Source organism: Haliotis rubra, unplaced genomic scaffold, assembly GCF_003918875.1.
Source record: "Haliotis rubra isolate DU_JTF1 unplaced genomic scaffold, ASM391887v1 Scf609, whole genome shotgun sequence".
In the NCBI taxonomy this organism is placed as follows: domain Eukaryota; kingdom Metazoa; phylum Mollusca; class Gastropoda; order Lepetellida; family Haliotidae; genus Haliotis; species Haliotis rubra.
Genome location: NW_025767312.1, coordinates 455,001 through 469,864, shown reverse-complemented (window position 1 = coordinate 469,864; position 14,864 = coordinate 455,001). Strand labels below are relative to the sequence as shown.

General features: G+C 37.5%; 1 protein-coding gene across 1 annotated transcript in view; it reads left to right on the top strand.

Moving 5' to 3' along the window:
- Window positions 1–14,864, top strand: part of LOC124255766 (CUGBP Elav-like family member 3-A) — a 293,163-nt gene that overhangs the window by 145,418 nt on the left and 132,881 nt on the right. The window contains 1 exon segment of the mRNA XM_046689676.1: window positions 1,327–1,375. Within this exon segment, the coding sequence (XP_046545632.1) occupies window positions 1,327–1,375 (49 nt within the window).

The following is a 14,864-nucleotide window of genomic DNA, read 5'->3' as shown; positions in this document are numbered from 1 at the left end:
ATAAATACGAGAGTGTTTATAACCAACCATAATGTATGATCCTATAATATCCTAAGCTATAACTTCGCTACGAGTGTGTTTTATAGCGTAATGTATGATCCTCGCTATAACTACGAGAGTGTTTATAACCAAGAGCTTAATGTATGATCATCGCTATAAATACGAGTGAGTGTTTATAACCAAGAGCCGTAATGTATGATCCTCACTATTAAACTCACGAGTGTGTTTATAACCAAGAGCCGTAATGTATGATCCTCGCTATAAACTACGAGTGTGTTTATAACCAATAGCGTAATGTATGATCCTCGCTATAACTACTAGAGTGTGTTTATAACCAAGAGCTTAATGTATGATCATCGCTATAACTACGAGTGTGTGTTTATAACCAAGAGCATAATGTATGATCTTCGCTATAACTACGAGAGTGTTTATAACTAAGAGCGTAATGTATGATCCTCGCTATAACCACGAGAGTGTTTATAACCAATAGCGTAATGTATGATCATCGCTATAAATACGAGAGTGTTTATAACCAAGAGCATAATGTATGATCCTCGCTATAACTACGAGTGTGTTTATAACCAATAGCGTAATGTATGATCTTCGCTATAACTACGAGAGTGTGTTTATAACCAAGAGCGTAATGTATGATCCTCGCTATAACTACATGAGTGTTTATAACCAATAGCGTAATGTATGATCCTCGCTATAACTACGAGTGTGTTTATAACCAAGAGCGTAATGTATGATCCTCGCTATAACTACGAGTGTGTTTATAACCAATAGCGTAATGTATGATCCTCGCTATAACTACGAAAGTGTTTATAACCAATAGCGTAATGTATGATCCTCGCTATAACTACGAGTGTGTTTATAACCAAGAGCGTAATGTATGATCATCGCTATAAATACGAGAGTGTTTATAACCAAGAGCTTAATGTATGATCCTCGCTATAACTACGAGAGTGTTTATAACCAAGAGCTTAATGTATGATCATCGCTATAAATACGAGAGTGTTTATAACCAAGAGCGTAATGTATGATCCTCACTATTCAACTACGAGAGTGTGTTTATAACCAAGAGCGTAATGTATGATCATCGCTATTAAACTACGAGAGTGTGTTTATAACCAATAGCGTAATGTATGATCCTCGCTATAACTACGAGTGTGTTTATAACCAAGAGCGTAATGTATGATCCTCGCTATTAAACTACGAGAGTGTGTTTATGAACCATGACCGCACGGTGATGATACCAGTTTGTGAAAATATGTTTTAAGTATTTTCATTTTCAATATTTGTGAATATTTGTTGTTGTGTTTTCAGATGAACAGGCCAATACAAGTCAAACCAGCTGACAGCGAGAGTCGAGCAGGTATGTACAGGCAGTCCTGTCGTTTCAGTGGGTTTCCATCGGATTTTCATGAGATTTCCATCAGATTTCCATAGGATTTCCATCAGATTTCCACGTTGAATTTCCATCAGATTTTCATCGGATCTCCATCGGATTTAACCATATCTTTGTGCGTGACAAGCACGGTACAGCTTCAGTACAAAGTTCCACCACAAGGACTGATGATGTTTGTAAAACTAATTACGTACTTGTTCAACAAAAGTATTTTCTTCTTAAGAAATGTTAAATGATAATGGACACGATGTTGATTTATATACAAAAGAGCACTTTACAATTTAAGGAAGCTACAAAGTTCCACCTCAAGGAGTGATGATGTTTGCAAAACTAATTACGTTACTTGTTCAACAAAAGTATTTTCTTAAGAAATGTTAAATGATAATGGACACGATGTTGATTTATATACAAAAGAGCACTTTACAATTTAAGGAAGCTACAAAGTTCCACCTCAAGGAGTGATGATGTTTGCAAAACTAATTACGTACTTGTTCAACAAAAGTATTTTCTTAAGAAATGTTAAATGATAATGGACACGATGTTGATTTATATACAAAAGAGCACTTTACAATTTAAGGAAGCTACAAAGTTCCACCTCAAGGAGTGATGATGTTTGCAAAACTAATTACGTACTTGTTCAACAAAAGTATTTTCTTAAGAAATGTTAAATGATAATGGACACGATGTTGATTTATATACAAAAGAGCACTTTACAATTTAAGGAAGCTACAAAGTTCCACCTCAAGGAGTGATGATGTTTGTAAAACTAATTACGTACTTGTTCAACAAAAGTATTTTCTTCTTAAGAAATGTTAAATGATAATGGACACGATGTTGATTTATATACAAAAGAGCACTTTACAATTTAAGGAAGCTACAAAGTTCCACCTCAAGGACTGATGATGTTTATAAAACAAGTTATGTACTTATTCAACAAAGTATTTTCCCCATAAAACATCAAATGTTAATAGACATGATGGTGAATAAAACACTGAACACTCCAACAGGTCCAGTACAAAGTTTCACCTCAGAGAACTGACAGTGTTTGTTAGGCAATATATTGGAAGTATTGCAGAGAAACTACGTTAATCGATTAATGCTTGATGCAAAAACACAACAAAATATATGCTTGCGATATTTAATGCAATATATTGTAAATAATATTTGGCAAGAAAGTTTTTATCCGAAGATTTCAACAAAAACTACAAAATACTGGTTTTCGATAATCGAGTTAATGCTTGATTTATAAAGCAAAAACACAACAAAATCACTATGCTTGATTAAGATTTAATAAAACTTTTAATCATGACAAAAACAAATGTAAATAATATTTATGCACAAATAAAAAGTGAAGGAACAATTTAAAAAGCTCCAGATAAATATCCGAAGATTTCCGAGTGTTCACGATGTTTTCGAATGCATGTCAAAATACGGTTTTCGATCATATGCATAATGCGATGTCGTTTTGATGTCTGAACGGTAAATACCGTAAACCGGTTATATTAGCAGCACTAGTGTTTGTTAAGCAAATTCACGTACCAACTCAAACAGAAGTATTTAATATGAAATAATAGTCGACATGTTCTTAGGCTGGAAATAATCATTTGATGGTTTTGTTTTCTTGCTGACAAAATATGTTCTTATTCTGCACAATTAACTGTCTAAATATGGTCTACATAAACAGTGAGTTAATTGGCTGTTGGTTGAGGGTATGGAGCTTCATGATAATTTCTGTTACCTAGGGTGTTCATGGTAATCAGGGTTTGAGATGGATGTTCAGGTAATGGTTTGTATTGATGTGGTTCTTCATGGTAAGTTAAGTTAATTAGTAATTTATTGAGATGGGATGTTCATCAGCTAAGATGGATTTTATGGTAATCAGGGTATTGAGAGGCATGGTAATCAGGGTATTGAGATGGGTGTGGGTAATCAGGGTATTGAGGTGGGTGTTCATGGTAATCAGGGTATTGAGATGGATGTTCATGGTAATCAGGGTATTGAGATGGGTGTTCATGGTAATCAGGGTATTGAGATGGATGTTCATGGTAATCAGGGTATTGTGATGGGTGTTCATGGTAATCAGGGTATTGAGATGGATGTTCATGGTAATCAGGGTATTGAGATGGGTGTTCATGGTAATCAGGGTATTGTGATGGGTGTTCATGGTAATCAGGGTATTGTGATGGGTGTTCATGGTAATCAGGGTATTGAGATGGATGTTCATGGTAATCATATTGAGATGGATGTTCATGGTAATCAGGGGTATTGAGATGGATGTTCATGGTAATCAGGGTATTGAGATGGATGTTCATGGTAATCAGGGTATTGAGATGGATGTTCATGGTAATCAGGGTATTGAGATGGGTGTTCATGGTAATCAGGGTATTGAGATGGATGTTCATGGTAATCAGGGTATTGAGATGGGTGTTCATGGTAATCAGGGTATTGTGATGGATGTTCATGGTAATCAGGGTATTGAGATGGATGTTCATGGTAATCAGGGTATTGAGATGGATGTTCATGGTAATCAGGGTATTGAGATGGATGTTCATGGTAATCAGGGTATTGAGATGGATGTTCATGGTAATCAGGGTATTGAGATGGATGTTCATGGTAATCAGGGTATTGTGATGGATGTTCATGGTAATCAGGGTATTGTGATGGATGTTCATGGTAATCAGGGTATTGAGATGGATGTTCATGGTAATCAGGGTATTGAGATGGATGTTCATGGTAATCAGGGTATTGAGGATGGGTGTTCATGGTAATCAGGGCTTGAGATGGATGTTCATGGTAACTTGGTATTGAGAGTGGATGTTCATGGTAATCTTGGTATTGTGATGGATGTTCATGGTAATCAGGGTATTGAGATGGATGTTCATGGTAATCAGGGTATTGAGATGGATGTTCATGGTAATCAGGGTATTGAGATGGGATGTTCATGGTAATCAGGGTATTGAGATGGATGTTCATGAATCAGGGTATTGAGTGATGGATGTTCATAGTAATCAGGGTATTGTGATGGATGTTCATGGTAATCAGGGTATTGAGATGGATGTTCATGGTAATCAGGGTATTGAGATGGATGTTCATGGTAATCAGGGTATTGAGGTGGATGTTCATGGTAATCAGGGTATTGTGATGGGTGTTCATGGTAATCAGGGTATTGAGATGGATGTTCATGGTAATCAGGGTATTGTGATGGATGTTCATGGTAATCAGGGTATTGAGATGGGTGTTCATGGTAATCAGGGTATTGTGATGGATGTTCATGGTAATCAGGGTATTGTGATGGGTGTTCATGGTAATCAGGGTATTGAGATGGATGTTCATGGTAATCAGGGTATTGAGATGGGTGTTCATGGTAATCAGGGTATTGAGATGGGTGTTCATGGTAATCAGGGTATTGAGATGGGTGTTCATGGTAATCTTGGTATTGAGATGGATGTTCATGGTAATCAGGGTATTGAGATGGATGTTCATGGTAATCAGGGTATTGAGATGGATGTTCATGGTAATCAGGGTATTGAGATGGATGTTCATGGTAATCAGGGTATTGAGATGGATGTTCATGGTAATCAGGGTATTGAGATGGATGTTCATGGTAATCAGGGTATTGAGATGGGTGTTCATGGTAATCAGGGTATTGTGATGGGTGTTCATGGTAATCAGGGTATTGAGATGTATGTTCATGGTAATCTTGGTATTGAGAGGGGTGTTCATGGTAATCTTGGTATTGTGATGGGTGTTCATGGTAATCAGGGTATTGAGGTGGATGTTCATGGTAATCAGGGTATTGAGATGGATGTTCATGGTAATCAGGGTATTGTGATGGATGTTCATGGTAATCAGGGTATTGAGATGGGTGTTCATGGTAATCAGGGTATTGAGATGTATGTTCATGGTAATCAGGGTATTGAGAGGGGTGTTCATGGTAATCTTGGTATTGTGATGGGTGTTCATGGTAATCATGGTATTGAGAGGGGTGTTCATGGTAATCTTGGTATTGTGATGGATGTTCATTGTAATCAGGGTATTGAGGTGGATGTTCATGGTAATCAGGGTATTGAGATGGATGTTCATGGTAATCAGGGTATTGTGATGGGAGTTCATGGTAATCAGGGTATTGTGATGGGTGTTCATGGTAATCAGGGTATTGTGATGGGTGTTCATGGTAATCAAGGTATTGTGATGGATGTTCATGGTAATCAGGGTATTGAGATGGATGTTCATGGTAATCAGGGTATTGTGATGGATGTACATGGTAATCAGGGTATTGTGATGGGAGTTCATGGTAATCAGGGTATTGAGATGGGTGTTCATGGTAATCAGGGTATTGAGATGGGAGTTCATGGTAATCAGGGTATTGTGATGGGTGTTCATGGTAATCAGGGTATTGTGATGGGTGTTCATGGTAATCAGGGTATTGTGATGGGTGTTCATGGTAATCAGGGTATTGTGATGGGTGTTCATGGTAATCAGGGTATTGTGATGGGTGTTCATGGTAATCTTGGTATTGTGATGGATGTTCATGGTAATCAGGGTATTGAGATGGATGTTCATGGTAATCAGGGTATTGAGATGGGTGTTCATGGTAATCAGGGTATTGTGATGGGTGTTCATGGTAATCAGGGTATTGTGATGGGTGTTCATGGTAATCAGGGTATTGTGATGGGTGTTCATGGTAATCAGGGTATTGAGATGGGTGTTCATGGTAATCAGGGTATTGTGATGGGTGTTCATGGTAATCAGGGTATTGTGATGGGTGTTCATGGTAATCAGGGTATTGTGATGGGTGTTCATGGTAATCTTGGTATTGTGATGGGTGTTCATGGTAATCAAGGTATTGTGATGGGTGTTCATGGTAATCAGGGTATTGTGATGGGTGTTCATGGTAATCAGGGTATTGTGATGGGTGTTCATGGTAATCAGGGTATTGTGATGGATGTTCATGGTAATCAGGGTATTGAGATGGGTGTTCATGGTAATCAGGGTATTGAGATGGGAGTTCATGGTAATCAGGGTATTGAGGTGGATGTTCATGGTAATCAGGGTATTGAGGTGGATGTTCATTGTAATCAGGGTATTGAGGTGGATGTTCATGGTAATCAGGGTATTGAGATGGGAGTTCATGGTAATCTTGGTATTTTGATGGGTGTTCATGGTAATCAGGGTATTGAGATGGGTGTTCATGGTAATCAGGGTATTGAGATGGGTGTTCATGGTAATCAGGGTATTGAGATGGGTGTTCATGGTGATCAGGGTATTGAGATGGATGTTCATGGTAATCAGGGTATTGAGGTGGATGTTCATGGTAATCAGGGTATTGAGGTGGATGTTCATTGTAATCAGGGTATTGAGATGGATGTTCATGGTAATCAGGGTATTGAGGTGGATGTTCATTGTAATCAGGGTATTGAGGTGGATGTTCATGGTAATCAGGGTATTGAGATGGGAGTTCATGGTAATCAGGGTATTGAGGTGGATGTTCATTGTAATCAGGGTATTGAGGTGGATGTTCATTGTAATCAGGGTATTGAGATGGGAGTTCATGGTAATCAGGGTATTGAGGTGGATGTTCATGGTAATCAGGGTATTGAGATGGATGTTCATTGTAATCAGGGTATTGAGATGGATGTTCATGGTAATCAGGGTATTGAGATGGATGTTCATGGTAATCAGGGTATTGAGATGGATGTTCATGGTAATCAGGGTATTGAGATGGATGTTCATGGTAATCAGGGTATTGAGATGGATGTTCATGGTAATCAGGGTATTGAGATGGATGTTCATGGTAATCAGGGTATTGAGATGGATGTTCATGGTAATCAGGGTATTGAGATGATGATGTTCATGGTAATAATCAGGGTATTGAGATGGATGTTCATGGTAATCAGGGTATTGAGATGGATGTTCATGGTAATCAGGGTATTGAGATGGATGTTCATGGTAATCAGGGTATTGAGATGGGTGTTCATGGTAATCAGGGTATTGAGATGGATGTTCATGGTAATCAGGGTATTGAGATGGATGTTCATGGTAATCAGGGTATTGAGATGGATGTTCATGGTAATCAGGGTATTGAGATGGATGTTCATGGTAATCAGGGTATTGAGATGGATGTTCATGGTAATCAGGGTATTGAGATGGATGTTCATGGTAATCAGGGTATTGAGGTGGATGTTCATTGTAATCAGGGTATTGAGGTGGATGTTCATGGTAATCAGGGTATTGAGATGGAGTTCATGGTAATCAGGGTATTGAGGTGGATGTTCATGGTAATCAGGGGTATTGAGATGGGAGTTCATGGTAATCAGGGTATTGAGGTGGATGTTCATTGTAATCAGGGGTATTGAGGTGGATGTTCATTGTAATCAGGGTATTGAGATGGATGTTCATGGTAATCAGGGTATTGAGATGGATGTTCATGGTAATCAGGGTATTGAGATGGATGTTCATTGTAATCAGGGTATTGAGATGGATGTTCATTGTAATCAGGGTATTGAGGTGGATGTTCATGGTAATCAGGGTATTGAGATGGATGTTCATGGTAATCAGGGTATTGAGGTGGATGTTCATTGTAATCAGGGTATTGAGATGGGAGTTCATGGTAATCAGGGTATTGAGATGGATGTTCATGGTAATCAGGGTATTGAGATGGATGTTCATTGTAATCAGGGTATTGAGATGGATGTTCATGGTAATCAGGGTATTGAGATGGGTGTTCATTGTAATCAGGGTATTGAGATGGATGTTCATGGTAATCAGGGTATTGAGATGGATGTTCATGGTAATCAGGGTATTGAGATGGATGTTCATGGTAATCAGGGTATTGAGATGGATGTTCATGGTAATCAGGGTATTGAGGTGGATATTCATGGTAATCAGGGTATTGTGATGGGTGTTCATGGTAATCAGGGTATTGAGATGGATGTTCGTGGTAATCAGGGTATTGAGAGGGGTGTTCATGGTAATCAGGGTATTGAGATGGATGTTCATGGTAATCAGGGTATTGAGGTGGATGTTCATTGTAATCAGGGTATTGAGGTGGATGTTCATGGTAATCAGGGTATTGAGATGGGAGTTCATGGTAATCAGGGTATTGAGGTGGATGTTCATGGTAATCAGGGTATTGAGATGGGAGTTCATGGTAATCAGGGTATTGAGGTGGATGTTCATTGTAATCAGGGTATTGAGGTGGATGTTCATTGTAATCAGGGTATTGAGATTGGAGTTCATGGTAATCAGGGTATTGAGGTGGATGTTCATGGTAATCAGGGTATTGAGATGGATGTTGATTGTAATCAGGGTATTGAGGTGGATGTTCATTGTAATCAGGGTATTGAGATGGATGTTCATGGTAATCAGGGTATAGAGATGGATGTTCATGGTAATCAGGGTATTGAGATGGATGTTCATGGTAATCAGGGTATTGAGGTGGATGTTCATGGTAATCAGGGTATTGAGATGGATGTTCATGGTAATCAGGGTATTGAGATGGGTGTTCATGGTAATCAGGGTATTGAGATTGGTATTCCCAGTAGACAGAGTATTGAGCATCACCAACATTATGAAGTATTATGAAATTGCCAGATGGTGAGCTTGCTTCTGAATAAATACTTCCTTTAGCAATAATGCAGTCACCAGACAAGTGTAGGTTAGCGTAAATGTCATTGTTGTGTACAGGTGATAAGGAATCTGTCTCCACATCACAGCTAAAAACAACAGTGTTCACATGCTGCTTGAAACAAGTCAGTATTGACATACTGGTTTAAAACAATCCATGTTTACAAACCGGTTACAGATAGTCAGACATCACATACCAGTTTAAAGTAATCAGTGTTCCAATACCAGTTATAAATGCTTCTATTCCAAATCCATGTTAAAAACAACAAAATTTCTCATACAAGTCGAAACAATGCATATTCAAAAACAGTGAAAATACTTTAATATCAAATACCTGTTAAAGACAACCAAATTTCTGATGCAAAACAATAAGTATTCGAATATATAAGAATAAAAGGTGAAAATCAATAAATATTTGAATACAGGTTGTCAACAAGCAATGTTAAAATACAAGTTCAACACCAGTGTTTGAAACACAAGATTTATTTAAATTGAGATTTTTTCAAATGGTATCATATATTTTTTTATAAAGGAAAATATTTAAATTACAGTTTATTTTAAAATAAGTAATTTGGTGATAACTAACACCATCATGTGCAGTCATTTAAACTTATTAGAGTGTTTTGGTGTCCATCATTTCTAGTGTTTACATTTAGTTGGACTTACTAGCAAACGGCAAACTGGGAAATGGTTTCTACCCATTGTCCATTTGGAACACAAAGCAAATGTTCAAATGGTCATCTGACAGTATCTTCACAAAACTGCCAAAGAAATATCTTGCAATGAATTCTCAACGAACAAATGTTTTTGAAAACAGCCGTATTATCATTTCCTGACCCCAATTATTCATCGAGTGTTTCTTTGTAATAAAAAAGTAATTGGCAAAAATTTCTGTTTGGCTGGACAGAGCAATTACTGAGAAATTTTGTAATTCTTTTTCTTTCTTTGTTTTAAAAATTCTCCTCTGGAGCAATTCCCCCATGACATTGATCAACAAGGATGTCTTATGCCCGTCTTCCGGAATTCTAATCGAAAATCTGATTTGGTAAAAGGATGACACACATTGTCGAAATCAATACGAGGAGAGTCCATTTTCGTTTATAAGTCACATGTAACCCACTCCTTCCCCTATAAAAATGAACTCTCCTGGAACAGAAAATGAAGAAGTGGGTTTTAAGGACATTGAAATTCTGACAAGGCCTCTCCTTCTCTATGGATTCTTCCGAAATGCAATCCGTGTTGGAATTAAGATGGGCAGTCCACAGTCCAGCGAAATTTTCCGTATTGATTTTTGGTGGCGGTTTTAATGACAATACTGAAATGCTTTGTCGCGGCTATGGCCCCAGGGTTGTGACTCGAAGAGACAATGTGCTCCGAAATAAGGACATGGGCATGGTCGAGAAATAACATCACATAGAACAAAGGGGCTCAAAGAGTGGTTTCCTGTTGTCGAATAGATCACTCAAAGCATATTATACATTTACGAAATAGACATTTGTCACTGACAATCCGTATATTTTGTATAGATTTAATTCCATACTACCCAAAAGATCTAAAGGAATAATTCTTTCATGTAGAACTTTAATAAATTTACTTCAGTATTTGTCTGGAGATGCAATCAGTGCGCGTATTAATAAATACAAAAAGTAGTTCCAGGCAAAAGTGATATTCTACTCAGTGAAATAACATGTTATTCTACTCAATATTTACTCAATATTTACAGTATTTCACCCTTAAGAATAAAATACAGGGTGTTCTTCACTTCTGTTGAGTGGTGTGTCATTTCTTGAGCTGAAGACATTTTATAGGATATATACTGAAGATCATTATTATTATTATATTATAGGATATATACTGAAGATCATTATTATATTATAGGATATACACTGAAGATCATTATTATATTATAGGATATATACTGAAGATCATTTTATATTATAGGATATATACTGAAGATCATTATTATATTATAGGATATACTGAAGATCATTATTATATTACAGGATATATACTGAAGATCATTATTATATTATAGGATATATACTGAAGATCATTCTTATATTATAGGATATACTGAAGATCATTATTATATTACAGGATATATACTGAAGATCATTATTATATTATAGGATATATACTGAAGATCATTATATTACAGGATATATACTGAAGATCATTATTATATTACAGGATATATACTGAAGATCATTATTATATTACAGGATATATACTGAAGATCATTATTATATTATAGGATATACTGAAGATCATTATTATATTACAGGATATATACTGAACTCATTATTATATTATAGGATATATACTGAAGATCATGCCTGTAATGAACATGGACATTATCAACACACAAACATAAGCGTTAAATTGTTCCAATGCAGGTCCATATGCAGTGTGCAAAATAGTTTCCAAATTTTGCTAGCCAGTCGGGCGAGCTATGCCTGAAAGTTACTAGCCCACATAATATGTCACTAGCCTGAAATTTGAATGTAGAAACTAAGCAAAAGATTACAAAAATAGATGAGAATAAGATATTGTTAGCATGACATGGGTTTCATCATTAAGCTGCTAATATGATGCACATAGATATTTACAAAATGACACCATGAACATTCACTAGCCAGTCGGGCCATTGATAGATTTACTGGCCTGTCTGGATTTTTACTAGCCACAGGCTAGCGGGCCAGTGGCTATTTCGCACACTGTCCATATGTGATGTAGAGATCTTATTAATCATTTTTTTAGCTGAGTGAGTGAGTGAGTTTAGTTTTACGCCGCTTTTAGCAATATTCCAGCAATACCACGGCGGGGGACACCAGAAATGGGTTTCACACATTGTACCCGTGTGGGGAATCGAACCCAGTCAGTCAATGTCATTGAACAATGAAGGAAAACATTTGTTGTGAATGAAAGTCTGTGTAGATTTCAATTTAAACCATAAAGATAATCACAAAAAGCTTCATATATGTTCTTTACCCAATATACCGGTTCTCAGAAAAAATATTGCAATAAGTATTGTTTGAAAAGCGCGTTGCGATATACCAGTATATCGATAATACAGTGCAGTCCTGTTGTCATCATACTCATTGATGTCTCCGATGCTGAATAAGGAATAGATTCACAAATGTCCTAGATACAGAGCTCCAGATAAGATTTAGCTCATGTGGGTACTGTACCCACTGTATTTTTTTGGAGTGGGTATTATGAATGTTGAGTGGGTATTTCATTTTCCGTTACCCACTGCTTTCAAATATGTGCGTATTTCAGTCACTTTATTCACCTAAGTATTATGTCATTGAGTAAGTTTACTAAGCAGGTATGTTCTGCCTTATGTCATACCTAATCAAAATCAACTTTAATATAATGGAAATGATTTCATAAAAAATCACTCATCCCATACTGACAGTACAACACTTGTCCTATACTAACAGTATAACTTGATAGCAATAAATGTCTTTTTCATTACGCAAGCGAATTTTCTAAATATATTCCGTACGCATTTGTTTTAAACTTTTTGTGTATCTACCTTTTTAAATGCGTAATTGGTATGCAACAATTATTTTTCAATGCGTAATTCTATGCGTATTTTACCCGGATACGCAGCTTATCTGGGCCTCTGTAGATATGTTTTTTGAGATTGCATTTTCTCAGTAAAATACCAGTTCTGGTACATTCTGGGATTCTGGGATTCTGGGATTTGAACCTGCACTCCCAGAGTGAGGCGCCTAATGAGCAGCACACAACCTGCTCAACCACCATGGACGCCACAAAAAATGGAAGTCTGACAACTGTTAGTTTACATCCCAGACTTTGTGTACGTCTCTGACAAGTGTAAACTGGCACAGTTCCCAAGACTGAAGGCTATGAATACACATCGCCATTTAGAAAGTGGTCCAATGTAACATAAACTATTTCCTATTACACTCTCAGTAACAATTTACACTTGCCAGACTTGGCATGACAACTTACATGCATATAGCGCCGATATCCAGTACAACTGCTCAAAGGCGCTTTCCATGACATGAACAGTTGGCTGTGTAGCCACTCTTAGGCCAGACCAATTTTATTTCTTGTTTTACAGATCTGCCGGTCGTATTTTTTCAAGAATAAGGAAAAAAAATAAAAAATTCCCCACTCAAAAAATATAATACTTATGTTTCTATTGGCCAAAAATGTAAACTTACAAGAAAACCTCTTTTAGATTGTTTTTGCCCCTCATACACTTCATAAATTCCCAAAAGTAAATACTTTTATTGTTTAGAAGGAATATTACTTTGACTGATCATTTTATTTTTTTAAATTTTTTCCTCCTGCCTTTGGGTTTTCTGAGGACAAAAATCCGTAAAACAAGAAATAAAATTTGTCTGGCCTTAGTTTAACTCAGTGTCAGACTAGTCGTTACCGAAGTGGGGCGGTGGGGTAGCCTTGTGGTAAAGCGTTCGCCTATTTCTGGTGTCCCCCGCTGTGTTATTGCTGGAATTTTGCTAAAAGCGGTGTAAAACTAATTAACTCACTCACTCATTATCGTAGGGTCATTCCAGTTAGGAGCCAAGGCTGAATTAGGTTCCCGGCTTCCCATGCTTGTTGTAAAACACAAATGAATGGGATGGTTGGATTTGTTGACTCTGAGTGTCATTGTATCAGAGTTGTGTGATGTCAATGTTCTTGATGGCAATCACTGGATTGTCTGATCCAAACTTGATTATATAGGGGCTGCCGTCATATAGCTGGGCATTTGTTGAGTTGGGAGTGAAATATGGTATGCACACACATACAAACACAGACCCACACACAGAACACATGGACCCTCGCTTGCTCATTCGGTCAGTCACTCACTCACTCACTCAATCAATCAATCACTGTGTCAAGCCTATTTTCTGGTGTCCCCCTGCATGTTATTGTTGGAATATTGCTAGGGGTGGCGTAAAACAATACTCACTCACTCACCCAGACACAACACAGAGACATATATACACATAAACACACACACACACACACACACAGAAACACACAGGAAAAGAGAAACAACACACACACACACACACACACACACACAGAGAGAGAAGCACCTAGATTTCAAAGACACATTTCTTTGGTAAAATCACAACTTCAGAAATTCTCTCCACTACAAACAAGGCCGCCATTCCTCAATCAAAGCAGCTCTCTTCCGTGCCTTCTGTCTTCCTCAATGCGGCAGTAGCTCCATCTGTGTGGTATAGCACGTTTTACACCACAAACACAACTCACCCACCTGACTCTACCCCTCAGTGAACAAGGTACTGGATGAAATGCCAGTTTTGGGATCAGCTTTCAAGGGAGATAACTCGTGTCTGCCCCATTGCTATGTACAAGCCTTCGGAGCTGTCAATCAAAGAAACAGACGGGAAATGTTATAAGGAAGCTGAGGCGAAACGTCTTCTATCGCTGGCAGCAGGGGTCCAGAAATAACACATTCTGGAAGATAAACTAGGGAAGCAGTGAAAAAATAAAACAAACGAATGTTACATTGTAATCGGATGTAAGCAAGCTTGTTGTACCAATGATATCATGTAGCAAACTGGAGGCCCTTCCCTTGGGTATAAATAGCAAATTGAAAGCATGCTTTTACAACATGAGGTCGTCAATTATGACATAAATTTGTGTTTGATTATCAGATAATCTGTTGTATTACTCATGGTGAGAAATGTGTAATATATTGATGCGTTGCTCAATTAATTTATTGTGATTTTATGTCAAAAGGGAGGGTATTTAGATCTGATTCCTGTGCTGTGGAGGCAGTTCCTTGTTTTACAGACTTCCTGAGTTACATGTAGAA